Here is an 18,506-nt window from a genome sequence, read left to right as displayed (position 1 = left end):
CTTTTCAGTTTGTCGAAATAAAAAGTAATTTATTCAGGAAGGTGGACACAAAGAACCTGTACCAGATTTCTTGCAGCGACGTGAAGGAAAGGTTCCATTACATCATATTGCTGTTTGTTGTCTTCATTCGTAACATGTCTGAAGTTAACTGGGACCCTGGTAGGTAATTATATGACTCAAAAGGAAACTTTTTAACTTTGGTCATTTTTGATGACCCCTATAAAGCAGGTTGTTGCAGAAACGTTTTTGGCATCAGTGTTGTTATCAACAGTTTGTTACGGTTTTGAATTAAGTTTTTTTATTTGTTTACTTTTTTTAAGCATTTTGATTGATTCTAATCATACTTGGCATGGATCATTTTGAAACAAGGGTCACAGTTTATTATGTGACACACTTGCTTGCCTTTTTGACATTGGGGTCATGGTCAAGGTCATAATAATAGAACATTTGCTTGAAAGTTTTGCTTAAAAATTCTCCATTTGCATATTTTAGCTTGCTGTTATAGAGTTCATACTACCGCGGTGTTGGCATTTGTAATACAAAACGACTTTTATAAAACCACAGCTGTAATATAAAACCACATATATAAAACCACATCTGTAGTATAAAACTACATCTGTAATATAAAACCACCTGTACAGCCTGCGTCTCAACCATTCTTTTTCCTAGTTCCTAAGCAGCAGTTTTGGACTGGTTTTCAGAACACCTGCTTGTTGGAAGGGGGCAAAGGACACTATGTACAGACTGGTTTTCAGAACACCTACTTGCTGGAAGGGGGCAAAGGGCACTATGTATAGACTGGTTTTCAGAACACCTACTTGCTGGAAGGGGCAAAGGGCACTATGTACAGACTGGTTTTCAGACCACCTGCTTGCTGGAAGGGGGCAAAGGGCACTATGTACAGACTGGTTTTCAGAACACCTACTTGCTGGAAGGGGGCAAAGGGAACTATGTACATGGACATTGTTTGTACATTTGTGGTTAAGGTTTTGCATTTAGGTTAGTTTTTATGCACACTGTGTAAATACTGTTACACCTGGAATCATGGTGAGAAGATGCATCTTGATGAATGCCACACTATCTTTCAAAAAAATAAGCCATTTTTACTAGTATTACATGTTTTGCTGATTTTGGTTACGATTTTGTACTTTAAGTTTATTTCTCAAGCTTTTGTCATGGTAGAATCATCTAGCTAGGTTATTTGTATGCAGCTCTGTTGGTAATTTGATGAATCAACCACTATACCTGTATTGGTGTACCTGTATTGGTGTACCTGTATTGGTGTATTGGTGTACCTGTATTGGTGTATTGGTGTACCTGTATTGGTGTAATGGTGGACCTCTATTGGTGTAATGGTGTACCTGTATTGGTGTATTGTGTACGTGTAATGGTGTACCTGTATTGTTGTAATGGGTAGTTGGGTTCTGATTTCACCTGTTGATAAGACTCTCTAGAGATGCTTCCAAGGCATGCATATCTGCAAATCACACCAAAAAAATACAAATTGGCACACTTGGAAAGAAGTAATGCATGATAACTCCTGCAAATTAGCTTCAAGTTATGCACATAAGAATGCACTCAATGCATTATCAAATTTTTATTTAACCATGAAGATAAACTGAATTTATAAAAATCTCAAAACTTGTTTTGGTCAAAGTACCTTTATTCATTCCAAAGAATGCAGATCATGGTGTAGCTTCATACAAAAGAACGCCTTGATATCTGCTCTTTATTAACCACAGAAAAATGTGTATTAGAGGGCTTCTGCAATTGACACCCTTTCCTCACATTTGCAATGCACAAACGATGGTTCATTTCTGAATGGTGAGAGTGGGCCGAAAATTATTGATTCTTTTCAGCTTCAGGTCAGTGCTGGTGTGAATATGCAAAGTGAATGACAGAATGAATAAAGTGAAGAATGAAGTGGAGTTTATTTCCAGATGGAGGACAGTCATTCTAAAATGATGTCGGATGCTGGGTTTGATGAACCACGAAAGAAAAAAACAAAATTTAATGCAGGGTTTCAGAAATCTTGACTGTTTCATTGTATATGGTTACAATACAACACCAATATTTGTGGTATGTTGTGTAATATTTACAGAAATTATGGGAAAAAATAACCCTTTTATGTTGGTGTGTGTGTGATTTGGATTTTTAACATAGCTTTAACTATTTTTCAGTCACATCACTACAATGTCTGCAGTGTGGCAGCTTATAGTGATGTCTAGCACTGAGGCATCATGCCACAGACATTTAGCATGATGTCCCACCCAGTCACATTATCCTGACACTAGGCTGACCAGTCCTAACACTAACCTCTTAATGCTGAGTGCCAAGTGAGGCAGCTGTCAGTACCTTTTTTTAAGACTTTGGTATGACTCGGTAGGCGATCGAACCCGTGACCTCCCACATCCAAGGTTGATGCTCTAACCACTAGGCCACCAGAGCGGTTCCCTTTTGTGTTGGAAAGTAGCATTTTAATCAACTCTTATGACAAGCCAGGTCATGCATTTTGGAGGAGTGATATCCATGAGACAAAACCTTTGAACTGTGGACAATTCTACATGTAACAATGTTAGAGAAGTTTCCTAACTTGTTGCTGGATAAGCTAACTATGCATATGCTTCTTCAAACTGTGGTAAGGAATAGTTTAAAATTAGAAATAGTCAACAGATTAACACTTATACAGCTAGAAAGGGAGACAAATGAGGGTTTCGATTTCAGTAGAGACCAAACAGAGTTTACCCGGAAGAGAGAGAAATATTAAATGTGTGAAAAGTGAGGAAGTTCTCCATTCATAAAACACTGGCAGTAGTTGCTGTTCTATCCATAATGAGAAACTTATATGCAACTTTGATCATTTGAAATTGTTTTGGTCATGTGACTCAAGCATATGTGGATTGTATCATCATATGACTATTATCAGCAATGCCTTGAATTCAAAAGTGAACAGATTATTCATATTCCATATTCATATGGACGGCGTTCTTTTGCATACCAGGGCCCAGCAACGTGGAATGAATTGCCCACTGAACTTAAACACAAAGACACAATGATCATATTCAAGAGGGCTCTCAAAACTCACTTATTTCGACTGCAAGAACAAACTTAAAGACCTAATAATGTTACTTACCTTAAATATTCTCAGCATGTTTTTTTTAATGTTTTCTAATTTCAAAGGTTTTTGTTTTTGTGATCATATCCTTATATGTTTTTTATCTTATAGGTGTTGTCTAATGTTGTAAAGCGCTTAGAGCTTCTAAAGATTAGGCGCTATACAAAGTCCTCATTATTATTATTATTATTATTAATTTTATATTGTAATCCCCAGATTGCTTAGAATGCTATAAGTTAATAAATCCTTTTTGTAATTTCATGTGATGCTATATTATAAGTATTAAAAAAAAATACTAAATTATGCAAACAGGGATCAGCTTCAGCTTGTCTACTAGACAAATCAAAGCAGAAAAAATTTATTTTGAGTTGGTACATCAAACATTAGTTCCAAGGAATTATTCTGCCAGCTATAAACAAAAATAGAACTTTCACTTATAAACCAGGAGATAGTTTCATACACCAATGAAGTTAGTAACCAATTGTGACTGTTTTTTTGAGAACTAAATGCACTTCTTGTTGCCAACTTAAATATTAAAATATTAGAAAAAATTTCCATATATGAGCTGGTGTGTGTGTGTTTCTCACCAATGCGACAGTAATCTTGCTTTTTTGCTAACTTTACTTTCTTTATCTTAGTCCCATCATCTCAATCTGATCATTGTTGTTGTCTGCTTGGCTTGATGGAGTTGTTTCCTTGTAAATTTTTTTTATTTATTTATTGTTAATTTCATATAACATCTATTTATTAAATGTGAAATACCTCAAAACTATCAAACGTTTTATGCTGTTTTTTTTTTATCTGTAAAAATTGTGTACTTTGGATGGACAGGTCACGCCATAGCTGTCACTAGCATATGTTATCATGCTACATCTAAACAACATTAGTGTTTGTCTTTAGATGCAATACTTACAATATTTGACAATTATAACTGTTGTAGTCATTGTGGGTGAGGGTGTATAAGTGGTAAATATAGTTGGATTCTACTAAGATGATTATTCTGATTTTTGTAAAACATTATATGACCTATATATAAATGTGATGAAATAATAGTGTTGAATACTGCATGTATTGAATGTGCTAAACTATATTGCAAAAGGAAAAGTCCTTTTAACTTTAAAGAAATATATTGGGTGAGGATGTGTGTGTGTGTATATATATATATATATATATATATATATATATATATATATATATATATATATATATATATTCTGAACATTTGTTTTTTTTTAAAAATTTAAATATGGAAGATTATTTATAGATTCACGGTCAGTGTAAGAAAATAACTTCCAATCACATAATAGCATATAAAATCTTAACTAAAGTTTCTTATCTGGAAGCATTATCGAATTTGAATGGTTATATTATTAGAAAACATTGTATGCTTTGTAACAAATAGAGATGCAGTATTTTTAGAATTTGCAAGATGGTCATTAATTATTCAGGCTGTACTAGTAACTTGCTCAAAAGCTTACGACACCAACAACCTGACGTAAAGATTACATGCAAAGACAAAAGACAATGTAGGAAAATGTATCATGATATGTATTGTATCCTTTATCACAGTATTTGTTATATTGCATGGTAACCTTATGAAACATCATGATATGTATTGTATTGCAACATGGGTACTGAGATATGTATCATATTCCAACCAAACATGTGATGCATATCATGGTATTATTGTATTGCAACATGGGTATTGAGGTAATGTACCATATTGCAACCAAAAAACATGTGATGCATATCATGGTATTATTGTATTGCAACATGGGTATTGAGATATGTACCATATTGCAACCAAAAAACATGTGATGCATGTCATGGTATTATTGTATTGCAACATGGGTACTGAGATATGTATCATATTGCAACCAAACATGTGGTACATATCATGGTATGTATTGTATTGCAACACAAGTATTGAGATAATGTACCATATTGCATGGTAACCATGTGCTGCATATCATGGTATGTATTGTATTGCAACACAAGTATTGAGATAATGTATCATATTGAAACATGTGATGCATATCATGGTATGTATTGTATTGCAACATGGGTACTGAGATATGTATCATATTGCAACCAAACATGTGATACATATCATGGTATGTATTGTATTGCAACACAAGTATTGAGATAATGTATCATATTGCAACCAAACATGGGATTCACATAAGGGCTTCTTAAGTGTTTTACCCCTGCTAGACATTTTTCCTTGAAAAATTAAAAGAATCATATGATATAGATGAAATTTAATATAAAAAAATTTAGGGAAAAATGATTACCAATAATAAGAAAATGATGACATATTTCATTCAGTGATCTACTAGAACTTGTGTAGCTTTTGTTCTGGATTTGCTTTTGAACCATTTTCAGTATTGTCATTTCATTCTTTATTTCTTTCTCCAGCTTTTTGTTGTTTTTTTTTCATACATATGTACTAAAAAAATGTATTTTTTGTTTTCTTGTCATGTACATAATTTATTTTAAAAAAAGATAAGTGTGCAGGCATAAGGCCTTGATAATATGTAATATTTACTTAGCATATTTGTTTGGTTAAGGTTTTTGGTGAACTAGCTCTTAACTTGTATTTTGTAGGTGATAATAAAGGTTTTGCTGCTTCTTTCTTTTCCTTTTTGTTCTGATTAGGGTTAGATAGCAATTATTTTGTTTTAAGGCCTTGTCTGCCATACATCACATGGTGTGAGGGAATGATGTTAGGACACTGCCACATGTCACTTGGTGTGAGGGAATGATGTTAGGACACTGCCACATGTCACATGGTGTGAGGGAATGATGTTAGGACACTGCCACCTGTCACATGGTGTGATTGACAACATGGTGTCAGGGACTGATTTTCCTAGACTACCAGACATCACATGGTGTGGGAGACTGATGTTAGGACACTGCCATATGTCACATTGTGTGAGGGACTGATCATTGATGTTAGGACAAAAGCACACATCACATGGTGTATGGGACTGATTTGTGTAGACTACCAAACATCACATGGTTTAAGAGACTGATGTTAGGGCACTGCTGCATGTCACATTGTGTAAGGGACTGATCATTGATGTTAGGATAAAACCACACATCACATAGTGTGAAGGACTAATGTTTGATTCTGCCACACATCACATTGTGTAAGGGACTGATGTTAAGAAGCTGCTCCACATAACACGGTGTGAGAGACTGATGTTTGGAGAAAAGCCACACTTCACATGGTGTGAGGGACTGTGTTAGGCCTAATGTTAACTAAGTACAGAGAGCTTGGGGCAATTATTTAATTTTACAAGTCTAGAGTTTAGGAGATGAACTTGCACACCTGCACTGTTTTATCCAACCTCTTTAGGATTGTAGAGTATTAGAACAATTCAGAAATATTACATTAAAGAATTATTGTAGCCCTGTTTCAAATTTCTGACATGTTAAGTTACCAACTGACATTTCAACTCATCTATTGGAATCGTCTGTTTCCCAAAAATGTTATTTTGGAGGCTTTAAGAGATATATATATATACACACATATATGCTTATGTCATCAACCCATGTTGGGTTTAGTTATGTAGACTAGAACCAATGGACCCTCCTGCATGTCCTAAGAGAGGACAAATGGAGGCAAGAGTCTCAGTGGATTTGTGTGCTGGAGTTGTGACCATGGGTGCAGGTTTGAATCCTACCATCAAATCAGCATGGTTCATCTGCTGTCATGTGTCCTTAGGGATGGGTCTCAACTCCAACTGCCTCGGCACTAAATGACCTGTTTTTCTTGCTAAGCCATGTAAACCATTGGCTATTTGTTATAACAATTAAATGCTTTATCATCTCTTGTCAGTATAGGTTTTATCAAGATATCAGCTAGTCAGTTGGCTATTTGTAAATAATGTAAGGTAATCTAACCTGTGATTAACTAAAATGTACCCCACATTTTAGATGAGGGAAATAAAGGAAATATCCTGGCCTTTGTTTTTAAAAGCAAACTTGCATACATTGCAGACTCCAACATGTATATGCATAATGTGATCTTTGATATAAAGGCAGTGAAAGAATTCTTAGGAAACCAGCCTTGGATAAGTGATAACAAACCAGTCTGAGAGTGGAGATTGATCCTGTTTGTGCACATGTGCTAAGCAAGTGCGTTACTACCATATTACCATATTCTACATTATAATGCTGACTCAGCTGGAAACAACATAGACCCAGATCTGTCATTACATATTGATAACACCAAGATATCTTTGATTGCATTATATAACACCAGCCCCATATGTCACTACATAATGATAACACCAAGATATCTGTGATTGCATTATATAACACTAGACCCATTTGTCACTGCATAATGATAACACCAAGATATCTGTGATTGCATTGTATAACACCAGCCCCATATCTGTCACTACAGAATGATAACACCAGGAAGATATATGTGATTGCATTGTATAACACCAGCCCCATATATGTCACTGCATTATGATAACACCAGGAAGATATATGTGATTGCATTGTATAACACCAGCCCCATATATGTCACTGCATAATGATAACACCAAGAAGATATCTGTGATTGCATTGTATAACACCAGCCCCATATCTGTCTCTGCATAATGATAACACCAGGAAGATATATGTGATTGCATTGTATAACACCAGCCCCATATCTATCACTGCATAATGACAACACCAACAAGATATCTGTGATTGCATTGTATAACACCAGCCCCATATCTGTCACTGCATAATGATAACACCAACAAGATATCTGTGATTGCATTGTATAACACCAGCCCCATATCTATCACTGCATAATGATAACACCAACAAGATATCTGTGATTGCATTGTATAACACCAGCCCCATATCTATCACTGCATAATGACAACACCAACAAGATATCTGTGATTGCATTGTATAACACCAGCCCCATATCTATCACTGCATAATGACAACACCAACAAGATATCTGTGATTGCATTGTATAACACCAGCCCCATATCTGTCACTGCATAATGATAACACCAACAAGATATCTGTGATTGCATTGTATAACACCAGCCCCATATCTATCACTGCATAATGATAACACCAACAAGATATCTGTGATTGCATTGTATAACACCAGCCCCATATCTATCACTGCATAATGATAACACCAACAAGATATCTGTGATTGCATTGTATAACACCAGCCCCATATATGTCACTGCATAATGATAACACCAAGATGATATCTGTGATTGCATTGTATAACACCAGCCCCATATCTGTCACTACATAATGATAACACCAACAAGATATCTGTGATTGCATTGTATAACACCAGCCCCATATATGTCACTGCATTATGATAACACCAGCAGATCAAGGTTCACAATTCACTCTGCATGTGATTTCAATCAAAAAATGCTTACTGTTATTGTTTACTTCAATATAGACTTGAATCAGATTTTGACGTTTGAATTAAATTAAGGTTGAGGTAGTGAGACCAAAATATTATCAACCTTTATCAATTCTATTTTCATCCATGATTTCTTTATATTTAGATTGAATTTAATCAATCTTTTTAATGCAAACATTTCAACAAGTTTTGTGTTGATTTTGCACACAAACTTTACAGGAAGTTCGGACTGGTTTTGAGTTCACTCTCCAAAAACTTAATTGAATTTTGTAAATAGCCATACACCAGTCTTATTAATCTCTAACACTGGCAACATATGTTCAAAAACTCCATGATTTATTTAAGATGATTTATGAATTACTTTTTTACTCAGGGAGTGGCAGAGTGGTCTCAAGATCTCTCCGTTATGGTTCACTGCCATCTCACCTCTGTCTGTGTGCATTTGAGTCTCGGATTTCGCCAATGTGGGTATGTGAGAAAGCTTGCTAATAGCTTCTTGTGGGTCAGTGGTTCTTTCCGGGGTTCTTCCTCCATCATTAACACTGGCCGCCATGTATAGCCTATCGTGTGCTGAAAAATGGCATTAAACCCTACAACAACAACTATGCTGGAGGGCAGCATAGGTCTCGGAGGCTTGTCTTGTTCACTTCTCATATGAAAGGCTTGTCATATTCAATTCTCCGATCAATATTTTGTCATATTCACTTCTTAAATCAAAGTATTGTTATATTCCCTTCTCAGATTAAAGGCTTGTCATATTCATTTCTAAGACTAAAGGCTTGTCGTATTCCCTTCTCAGACTAAAGGCTTGTCATATTTGCTTCTCAGATAGAAGATTCATCTTTTACAGTTCTCAAGGGACAGGTATGTCATGCCATTGCATTATGTGACATCAAACTCAGATATATTATACACAGGTTAAGGATGTAGACATATTTGACATTTAACAAAATTGATATTCTTACATAGCTATGGATTCAGTTAATCCAAGATTGATATTCTTACATAGCTATGGATTCATTTAATCCAAAGTTGTTAAATTGCATGGAGGTTGGTGTGCATTTTCTTGCACTATTGGTTGAATATCTATCCTGAAGTAATTATCATTACATAAAATTTATGGCAAAAAGTACTTGTCCAAAGTATATGATGTAATTGGTACATTATAACGTTAATCAGGGTGACAGCACTTGTTATCTCATGGTGCCATAGCATTTTAAAATGTGATAGATTGGACGTAACTTGATGTGATTCTGACATTGTGACATTGGTCATTTATCGACTCGTAAAAAGTAAAAGTGATTATACAGTTTTAATACTTCAAAGAACAGTGCCTTGAAAAGCAAATGATAGTAAATGATGCCTAATGATTTTGGTTGGACCCTGTAGAAAATAGACCTCATAGGTTTTCTGTGTTGGTAAACTAATGTATGCTCAATTATTGTGCGACAGTGAAAAAATTAACTCTGTTGTTTTTTCTCATTCTGCTGATATAAGTTACCTATAGTCATGTACCTGTACCAATTTGATGAATTTTAAATATTTATTCAGCTGTTATTTGATAGACTGTAGGTGACTGACCATTGTTTCCTATACTTTCTATTTAATGAACATTTTAGATGGATGGATATTTGACTAAGTGTAACACTAGAAAATGCACATCAGCTTATAACCTGTTTATGACTTTCAGTTGCTTGGACCTTTAACTATGTAAAAATTATTGTTTAGAAAGTTAAACACGTCTATATTTCACCATTTTTTTTTTGCTAGTATGATCATCAAGTTCAATGGTCACACTGTTAATGAGAATTTATGATAACGCTATTCTTTATTACAGAGCACATCTGGATGCTACTGCCTGATGCATCCCTTGTGCTGATAGCTGAGCTATTTGTCGACTGGGGAAAGCATGCCTTTATCAACAAGTTTAATGAAATTCCAGCTGATGTAAGCAAAGATAAAATAATCCATGATAATTGCTTGTTAATTTGGCATAGACTTGCTCAATCATTTCATTGACCTTTTATCAGACAAAATTTTTCTCCATTTTAAAGTGGAATTCCGCTTTTCTCCTGACTTGAAACAGATTTTTCTTGATATAGTCCATTTTTTAAAATATATCTAATCTGGTTTTTTAAAAATGGTCTGTTAGGTCCCATTCTGCAATGACCCTTGTAACTTATTTGTTCCATATATTAGTTAGCACATGACTCTTGTAAAGAGTATTCTGATTGGTCAAAAGTTTAAATTCATCCAATGTATCTTCATGTAATGGAAACTGATGGCAATGGAAAGAAGAAGCGCGCTTGCAAAAAATGGCGTACCGAGTTGTTGAGAGAGACCATGACACGAGAAGTTTAGATAAAGGCTTGAAAAATGTATGGAAATGGGATTAGCTGGAGTGAAAAGTCGATGGAAATTTAGTTGGTCAGTTTATTAGGAAACTGAATGCTAGAGGACTGGCATTTTGTGACCTCAGCTCTATGGTAATCATTGATAAGACCTCAAATTCTTTTGATTTATAGCATTACGAGACATCATATGGAGGAGTTATCACCCCTGCATTCCTTGTTCTTCAACCAACTGAAATGGCTGCCAACATATCTTGATAAACAAAACCACCACTTGCTTGTGCAAGGATACACTTCTGTCAGTAAAAAAGCATCAAAGTATAGTAAGAAATTGGACTCTTAGCTGCATAACAGTATCAGTACCAACCATGTGACATGTTCTTGAAAATTTGTCCAGTCCCCCAGGCACATATAGCTATAGCTCATCAAGAATTAGGGTGACATGTCATCAACCCCATATCTTATATCATGGGTGATGTCTTACATTGTTGTATGATTATCAATTAATTACTTTCTTACAAAGATAAGTAATACTCAGTATTAAATGCAGTTGTTTATTCTTAGATATGTCATGACTGAAATGATGTAGAAAAATATAAATTTGTTGTCATGGATTTTTTTTTGTTTTTTCAGATCTATCGGCTATACAAATTTAACTTGGCAAGAGACATGGCAGTCAGTAGACAGGGTCAGGTAAGCTCTAGGCACCTTGGTTTGATGATGTCAAGACACTGTATGCCTTGAAAATGTTTGAAACCTACAAGGGTCAAGTCCTACCATTCTGTTTCAGTTACCATAGTATGTTCTTGCACAAGATACATTACTCCAATTGCTTTCACATTAAGTAACCTACTTAATTTTTAATACTGTAACTCCTCCCCCCATTTCGTATCCAACAAACCTACATGATTTTTAATACTGTAACCCCTCCCCCCATTTCGTATCCAACAAACCTACTTGATTTTTAATACTGTAACCCCTCCCCCCATTTCATATCCAACAAATCTACTTGATTTTTAATACTGTAACCCCTCCCCCCATTTCGTATCCAACAAACCTACTTGATTTTTAATACTGTAAACCCTCCCTCCATTTCATGTGCCACAAACCTGAACTGTGTTTTGATCTCAGTTTAAGCTGAACAGGATAAATATGGTGATAGTCTCCAGTCATCTGATGTGTTGTATGTGCAGCTCCAGTTCATTTTATAGTGTTTCTTTTTGAATATTGATCAGCATTAACTGATGTGCACAAGGAAACAAAAAGGTTTTAACCAGATTTTCTGTACTTTTCAAACTAAGTTGAAATATGAAGGTATTTAGTGATTGTACATCAGATTTAGAGATACCTCAGTATAACAGCAACAAAAAAAAATGCTCATCACGTTTACGATTAATAAACATTATAAACTCATGTCATAAAAATGTTATGCTACACTGTTACATAACACATAGGTAGCAGTGTCACCTAACATTGTTATTACTTAATGAAGTCTTTCAGTTTTTGTGATAAGTACAGTCATAAACATAATTCTTGCATTCATTAAATGTAAAAGTTGTGAAACAGATTGCAAATTACAAGCTGTAACTTGGTGAAAACTTAGGCGTTGAATATTATTCAACTCGTTTGATAAATTTCAGTATGCAGTGAATACTCATGCAAGATCTTGTGCATAAATATGCATGACAGTGATGTGCTTTCATTTTTACAGGCCTTTACTGACCACTCGGACCTGGTGTCCAGAAGAATGGGACTTACTCCTCTACCGTTAGCTTGCCTTCTTCTCAGGATTTGTGTCAAGTCCATCAAGTTGGGGTGTAGCACTGGACTTCTTGTCCTGGTCTTGATTCTGTTCTATTTTTGGTAAGATTTCAAAGTTTCATACTTGCTTTGTTTGAACCTGCATTTATCAGATAGCAAGTCAGATGTGTCGCATTTGGTACTAGTAGCTGCCTTGCTTGGCACTCTGTATTAAGTGTTAGGACTGGTTGGACTGGTGTCGGGATAATGTGACTGGGTGGGACATCATGCTACATGTCTGCATCATGATGCCGCAGTGCTTGACATCATTAAAAACTGCCATACTGCAGACACCATAGCGATATGACTAAAATTGTTAAAGCTATGTTTAAAAAAAACAAACATGGTACTTGTTCAGATCTATTTATTCTTCGTTCAAGTGAAATGTTTTGATAAACAATTTAAATACTCATGCATGCATTAATCCCAATGAATAACATGACTAAAATAATAGAACTATAGCTTGAAGCACAATTACAGATGAAACACTAGTTATATATAAAGAATTAAAGCTCATACTTCACTGATTTTTGGACAAAACTCACTGAATCAACATCATACCAATCAAGGCTACTGGTACACACGTAAATATTTCTGGATAATTAGGTCAAATTTTGACACATTTTCATGTTAGCCACAATTTTCCATCTGGCATGAATCAGCTTGATCGAGGAATTTTTAAGTAAAGTCTGGTGGTTGAAGTTGGTCCATTCATGTGAGCCACAATTTTCCATCCAGCATGAATCACCTTGATTGAGGAAGTTTTAAGTAAAGTGTAGTAGTTGAAGTTGGTCCATTCATGTGAGCCGCAATTATCCATCCAGCATGAATCAGCTTGATTGATGAAGTTTTAAGTAAAGTCTGGTGGTTGAAATTGGTCCATTCATGTGAGCCGCAATTATCCATCCAGCATGAATCAGCTTGATTGAGGAAGTTTTAAGTAAAGCCTAGTGGTTGAAGTTGGTCCATTCATGTGAGCCACAATTATCCATCCAGCATGAATCAGCTTGATTGATTTTAAGTAAAGTCTAGTGGTTGAAGTTGGTCCATTCACGTGAGCCACAATTATCCATCCAGCATGAATCACCTTGATTGATTTTAAGTAAAGTCTAGTGGTTAAGTTGGTCCATTCATGTGAGCCGCAATTATCCATCCAGCATGAATCAACTTGATTGAGGAAATTTTAAGTAAAGTCTGGTGGTTGAAGTTGGTCCATTCATGTGAGCTGCAATTTTCCATCCAGCATGAATCAGCTTGATTGAGGAAGTTTTAAGTAAAGTATGGTGGTTGAAGCTGATTCATTCATGAGGCTGAGACATAAAAGTGATTACATTGTGTTTCAAGTTTGATAGGAAGTTCATGCTTTGATGGGCTCTGAATACATTATATGTTGACCTACTTGCTAACTGCTTTATTTGGTTCATGTATGGAATGATGACATTCTGTAAACCAATGAGGATTGAAGTTGAATTATACCACTCATTAACCACCGTGTTGAGACCATGGTCATCAGAAAGTAATGGATGGTGCAATATTATGGAAAGGGTTGAAAGGAATAGAATATGTAATTTAATAACTGATTAGCCTAAGAGTTGTTGGCCCTTGGATGTTACATGTAAGTGATTGATCTTGACATGTGCTTTATTTTCACTCACAGGTGATGGTATTGTTTATATTAAACTGAAGTCACGTCATTTCTTGTTGGCATAGATTTGTTCTTTTGGATTCTTTAGAAGTTAATCCACAAAATGAAGTATTCTACAAATATGAAGACTTTGGCTGGCAAAATCTCAAAGTCAGGTATCTACAAAATTTTGTTTAAAAAATATTACAAAACCACACACTTCATTATTCTGGTAATACAGATATTCTATGCTGTTCAGGCCTTTTATTTCTTTTGCCATGCAGAATGGATTATCCTGGCCCCTTGTGCCAGAAATATGAAATGATAAAAGAATAAATATTGAACCACATCCTTAAACAAAACTTATATCTAATCTTCAAAAGTTTTACTAGATATCAAAACTTTCCTCAAGAAATCAGAGCTGCTAGCAAACTTACTCATGTTTTTTTTATAAAGTTGGACTCAAGGTTCAATACAATGAATAAAAATTCACCAGACTTTGAAAACAGAAAATCAAGTAAGACCATAAGAAAAAAGTTACAGGCTTCAAAAATGTATCTGACCACTTTGAAAACATGTTTGAAACACCAGCATTCCTGACAAAAATCAAAACTCAAGTAGTAATTAATTAGCCCACAATTAACATTCAGTCTGTATTCAGATAGCTTTAAGTTGAATTTTAATGTTTGCACTCAGACTTGTAAAGAGTGCCAGAAAGAAACTGTTTAAGTAAAAAACATACTTCAGATTGAATTGAGCTATTTCAAAAAATGAGCAAATAGGTGGACAAGCTGTAGTATTAGAAAGCAGACATGAACATTAATCTGTAAAAGATATGTAAATAAAAGTGATGAAATGGCAAATAAAAACCTTCACTTATGAGCATGTTTGTAAATAAAATTGTAGAAATTTGACATGATTTTTCTTAGTTAACTAACTACCACCTACACGTCTGTGTGGGTTCGAATCTAGGATTCGGCCAATGTGGATATGTGAGAAAGCTTGCTGGTAGCTTCTCGTGGGTCGATGGTTCTTTCCGGGATTTTCCCGGGTTCTTCCTCCACCATTAATACTTGCCGCCATGTATAGCCTATCTTGTGCTGAAAAATGGCATTAAACCCTATAACAATAACAACAACAACAACCACCTACACATAGAAAATAACTGACATCAAAAATAAATTCAGCAGGAAAATGTACTTAAAAATGCTAGATTTTATAACAATATCTTTAGCCATAGAAAAATTAGGTCATTTTTAAGAATATTGTTGGTTTTAGGGTTTTAGGTCTGTCATCAAGCAAAATAAACCAGGCATTATGCACAACAAAAAAATCAGACCTGGGTCTGTTCTTTAAATTTCATATCCCCCATACTGATTTCATTATTTTGTGCATCTGTAGTGAGGAAAATCAGTTTTGCCTCATCAGGTTTTGGCAAGATGTGTCTAATATTGAGACTTGTCATGTAAAACCATTTCTTAACAAGACTTAGTGAAGTGTAAATAGGTATATACATTGAAGATTCACTTCTTACATTTACAGTAATTGTAGTTGTGAATGATAAGAAATACACGATTAGTCTCAGAAAAATAAATTTAAATCTTGCTACTGGTCCTAGGAGATTCAGCTCAATGTGAACATGAATTACTATTGGAAATTGACATTATAAAGGCATGCTCATTTTTTGCTAGTGATAATGAAACGTATTGTATATGGGACCCTAGGGGATACACTATTTCTATATATCTAATTAATTACTACACCAGAAATGTTTTATACAGCATCTTCTTGTATTTTACAAGAATTATTGGATTTACTTGGTATTTTTGGACTCTCTGCATAATCTTTTTCATTGAGTCTGTGCAGAAAACATTGAAAGGCAGATTAAAGGGTAATTTTTTAAGAACCACAAGGTTATATTTAGTAGTATATGCCAGAAGTCATCATTTGCTTCAGCCTTAGGACACCCATTACAATCCATTAATCGGAGTTCACTAAACCATCTCTCTACTTGTTACCTGGCCTCCAATTCACCTATACAAGGCTTTAATCTCTATGTTCTTCTGAAAGCAATTGATATTAAGTCCCAGCCATATTTGCATTTTCTGCTGACTCAGAGTGTGATCTTACTTCTGTTTTCTCCACTTGCTTCTTTTTCTGGACCAGTATCTTTAGCAGTTGATTGTACAGGTCATGTTTAGACTGGCCACTTATATCTCCATACCAGACTAGTCACACGAAAAAATGACAGCTTAATGCAGAAACTAGCAGCATCACAATCAAAGAAAGATTATGCTGTGAATTGAATTGCAGTTCAAAATGTTTTTAGTGTAAAGTATATAATATACTAAATGCATTGATGTAATTTTCTAGTTGCCACAGTATGATCCAGAAGGTCACTGTTGGCCATCAGTTGAGTTTTCACGTGGTAATTCTGAAGTTGTTGCCATATTAGTTGCAACATCTCATTGAACAGCAGGGTAGAAATTTATTAAATTTTATAGTTACCTTGTGTATTTGGTATTCTCCATCTCCTGATGCCTGTATGGGGCTCCATGTTGATGGTTAAAAGGTACAATGTATCAAAACTTTATATCTGCAGTCATAACATGAAGAAACATCATAAATGTAACAGATTTAAGGTTATGATCCTTTGTGTCACTGTCTGGGGGTGGGATGTAGGTAATTTGTAACAATAACGCTATGGGGATTTGTGATAACAAGTCATCAGAGTTGCTGTAATTACTTTATTTTATAGTTACTTTATTTTATTTTCAGTCTGATGTCTTTCAAGATACTAATCAGTATAATTTTACTGGGACATTCCTATGACATCATTCAGACATATAAAGAACCAGATACCCGTCAAGATGATGAGTGGCCCATGGTAGCTTCGGAGACTCGCCGCCTGTCAGACAGCTTTTTAGATACACAGGCTTACAGGAAGATGATGGGAAATAGTGAGACAGGAAATGAGCCACAGTCCAATCTGTGCAAAGCCTCGTCAGATACAGCATTGGAAACAATGCATGAAAGCAAGAGAGATTCACGAGAGGGGTGGCTGGAGAAAGGAGAAGTGGATACAATGACTTCCAACACTACATTTGGTTTGGATAAAATTTCAATGGATTCACAAGAATTGAATCACAGAACTGACAAAAAATTGGAGGAGAAACATAAAATTGAAGGGCAGGGAGATGAGACTGTTTTAAGTGCAGTTTCTCTCAGTCATGACAAACCTTTTGAGGAAGATTCTCAAGTTAGACAGAGACACAAAATTAATGCGGCAAGCAACACTGTAGGATCAATGAAGGAGGATGAATCTTTGGGTAGCCAGATAGATTCTATGTCAAATGTGGTTGACAGTAATATTCATCAGAATGAAAACCTATCTCCCAATCATGGAGAAGCCAAATTAAGTCTTTCTACTGATGCTGGTGACCAGCATTGAAAGAGTGAGTGACTTATTTTATCATTCCCTATACTAGATATTTCAAGCAGTGGACAAACTTAAGCAATTTATGAGCATGTGAGTGAAATGTTGAATCTAAATCCCATAAAAATGTTATGGCCTCCATAGAATTGTGGTTTTTTATTTTTACATATTTAAGTGTACTTTCTGGACAATATTTGTTAGTCTTGCTATATCGTCATCCCATTTTGAATCTGTCCCACTGCCAACTCAAAGAACATAATCAATGTATCATGTCATATTAAACTAGAGGAAAAATTTGTTTTCCAATTCCTTTGCCATATAATGTGCCATCATAGTGGAAATTAGACACTCGGTCTTTGACTTCATATTCATTAATCAGCATGGTAAGTTCTATCCGTTTCCAAGGCATGAACATTCTTCGTTCTCTTTTAGATCATCTGGGCCTTTTTAGTGCATTGGGAAAAGTCACACATTTGTCCATGCCAGAACTTTGTCCATCTGGGTTCTTAACGAACCAGAATCTAGTGCGGCTTCCTTGTGTTCACGTCCCATAAAACATCAAACTCATCATGTCTGTTTCTAACAAGACTTGGATTTCAGTGAGAGAGTTTTTGCAACTCCTCAGTTTATTCAATCCAGCAGCAGAACTGATTCCGCTCCGCCTAGTTTTATGCACCCCGTACAGATGTCATTGCTGACACATTGGCTTCCTTTTTTAAGTCGCCTGATCACGCATGCCATTCAGTAATTCATTCTGGTGTTAGTGGCACAAC

The 18,506-nt window shown here is 35.3% G+C and overlaps 1 protein-coding gene across 4 annotated transcripts in view; it reads left to right on the top strand.

Annotated features, from left to right (window-relative positions):
- The window catches only part of LOC149774591 (transmembrane anterior posterior transformation protein 1 homolog), a 51,120-nt gene extending 33,241 nt beyond the window's left edge, over positions 1–17,879 (top strand). For all 4 annotated transcript variants that reach the window (XM_089945103.1, XM_089945100.1, XM_089945101.1 and 1 more), the window contains 5 exons: positions 9–159; positions 10,360–10,469; positions 11,507–11,566; positions 12,585–12,736; positions 17,076–17,879. In XM_089945103.1, the coding sequence (XP_089801229.1) occupies positions 9–159; positions 10,360–10,469; positions 11,507–11,566; positions 12,585–12,736; positions 17,076–17,748 (1,146 nt within the window). In that variant the 3' untranslated portion in view covers positions 17,749–17,879. The remainder of the gene's footprint in view (positions 1–8; positions 160–10,359; positions 10,470–11,506; positions 11,567–12,584; positions 12,737–17,075) is intronic.
- The last annotated feature ends 627 nt before the right edge of the window (positions 17,880–18,506 follow it).

This window comes from Sinohyriopsis cumingii, unplaced genomic scaffold, assembly GCF_028554795.1.
Source record: "Sinohyriopsis cumingii isolate HCF-2022 unplaced genomic scaffold, ASM2855479v2 utg000198l, whole genome shotgun sequence".
Classification (NCBI taxonomy): Eukaryota; Metazoa; Mollusca; class Bivalvia; order Unionida; family Unionidae; genus Sinohyriopsis; species Sinohyriopsis cumingii.
This window is presented reverse-complemented; position numbering and strand designations above follow the sequence as displayed.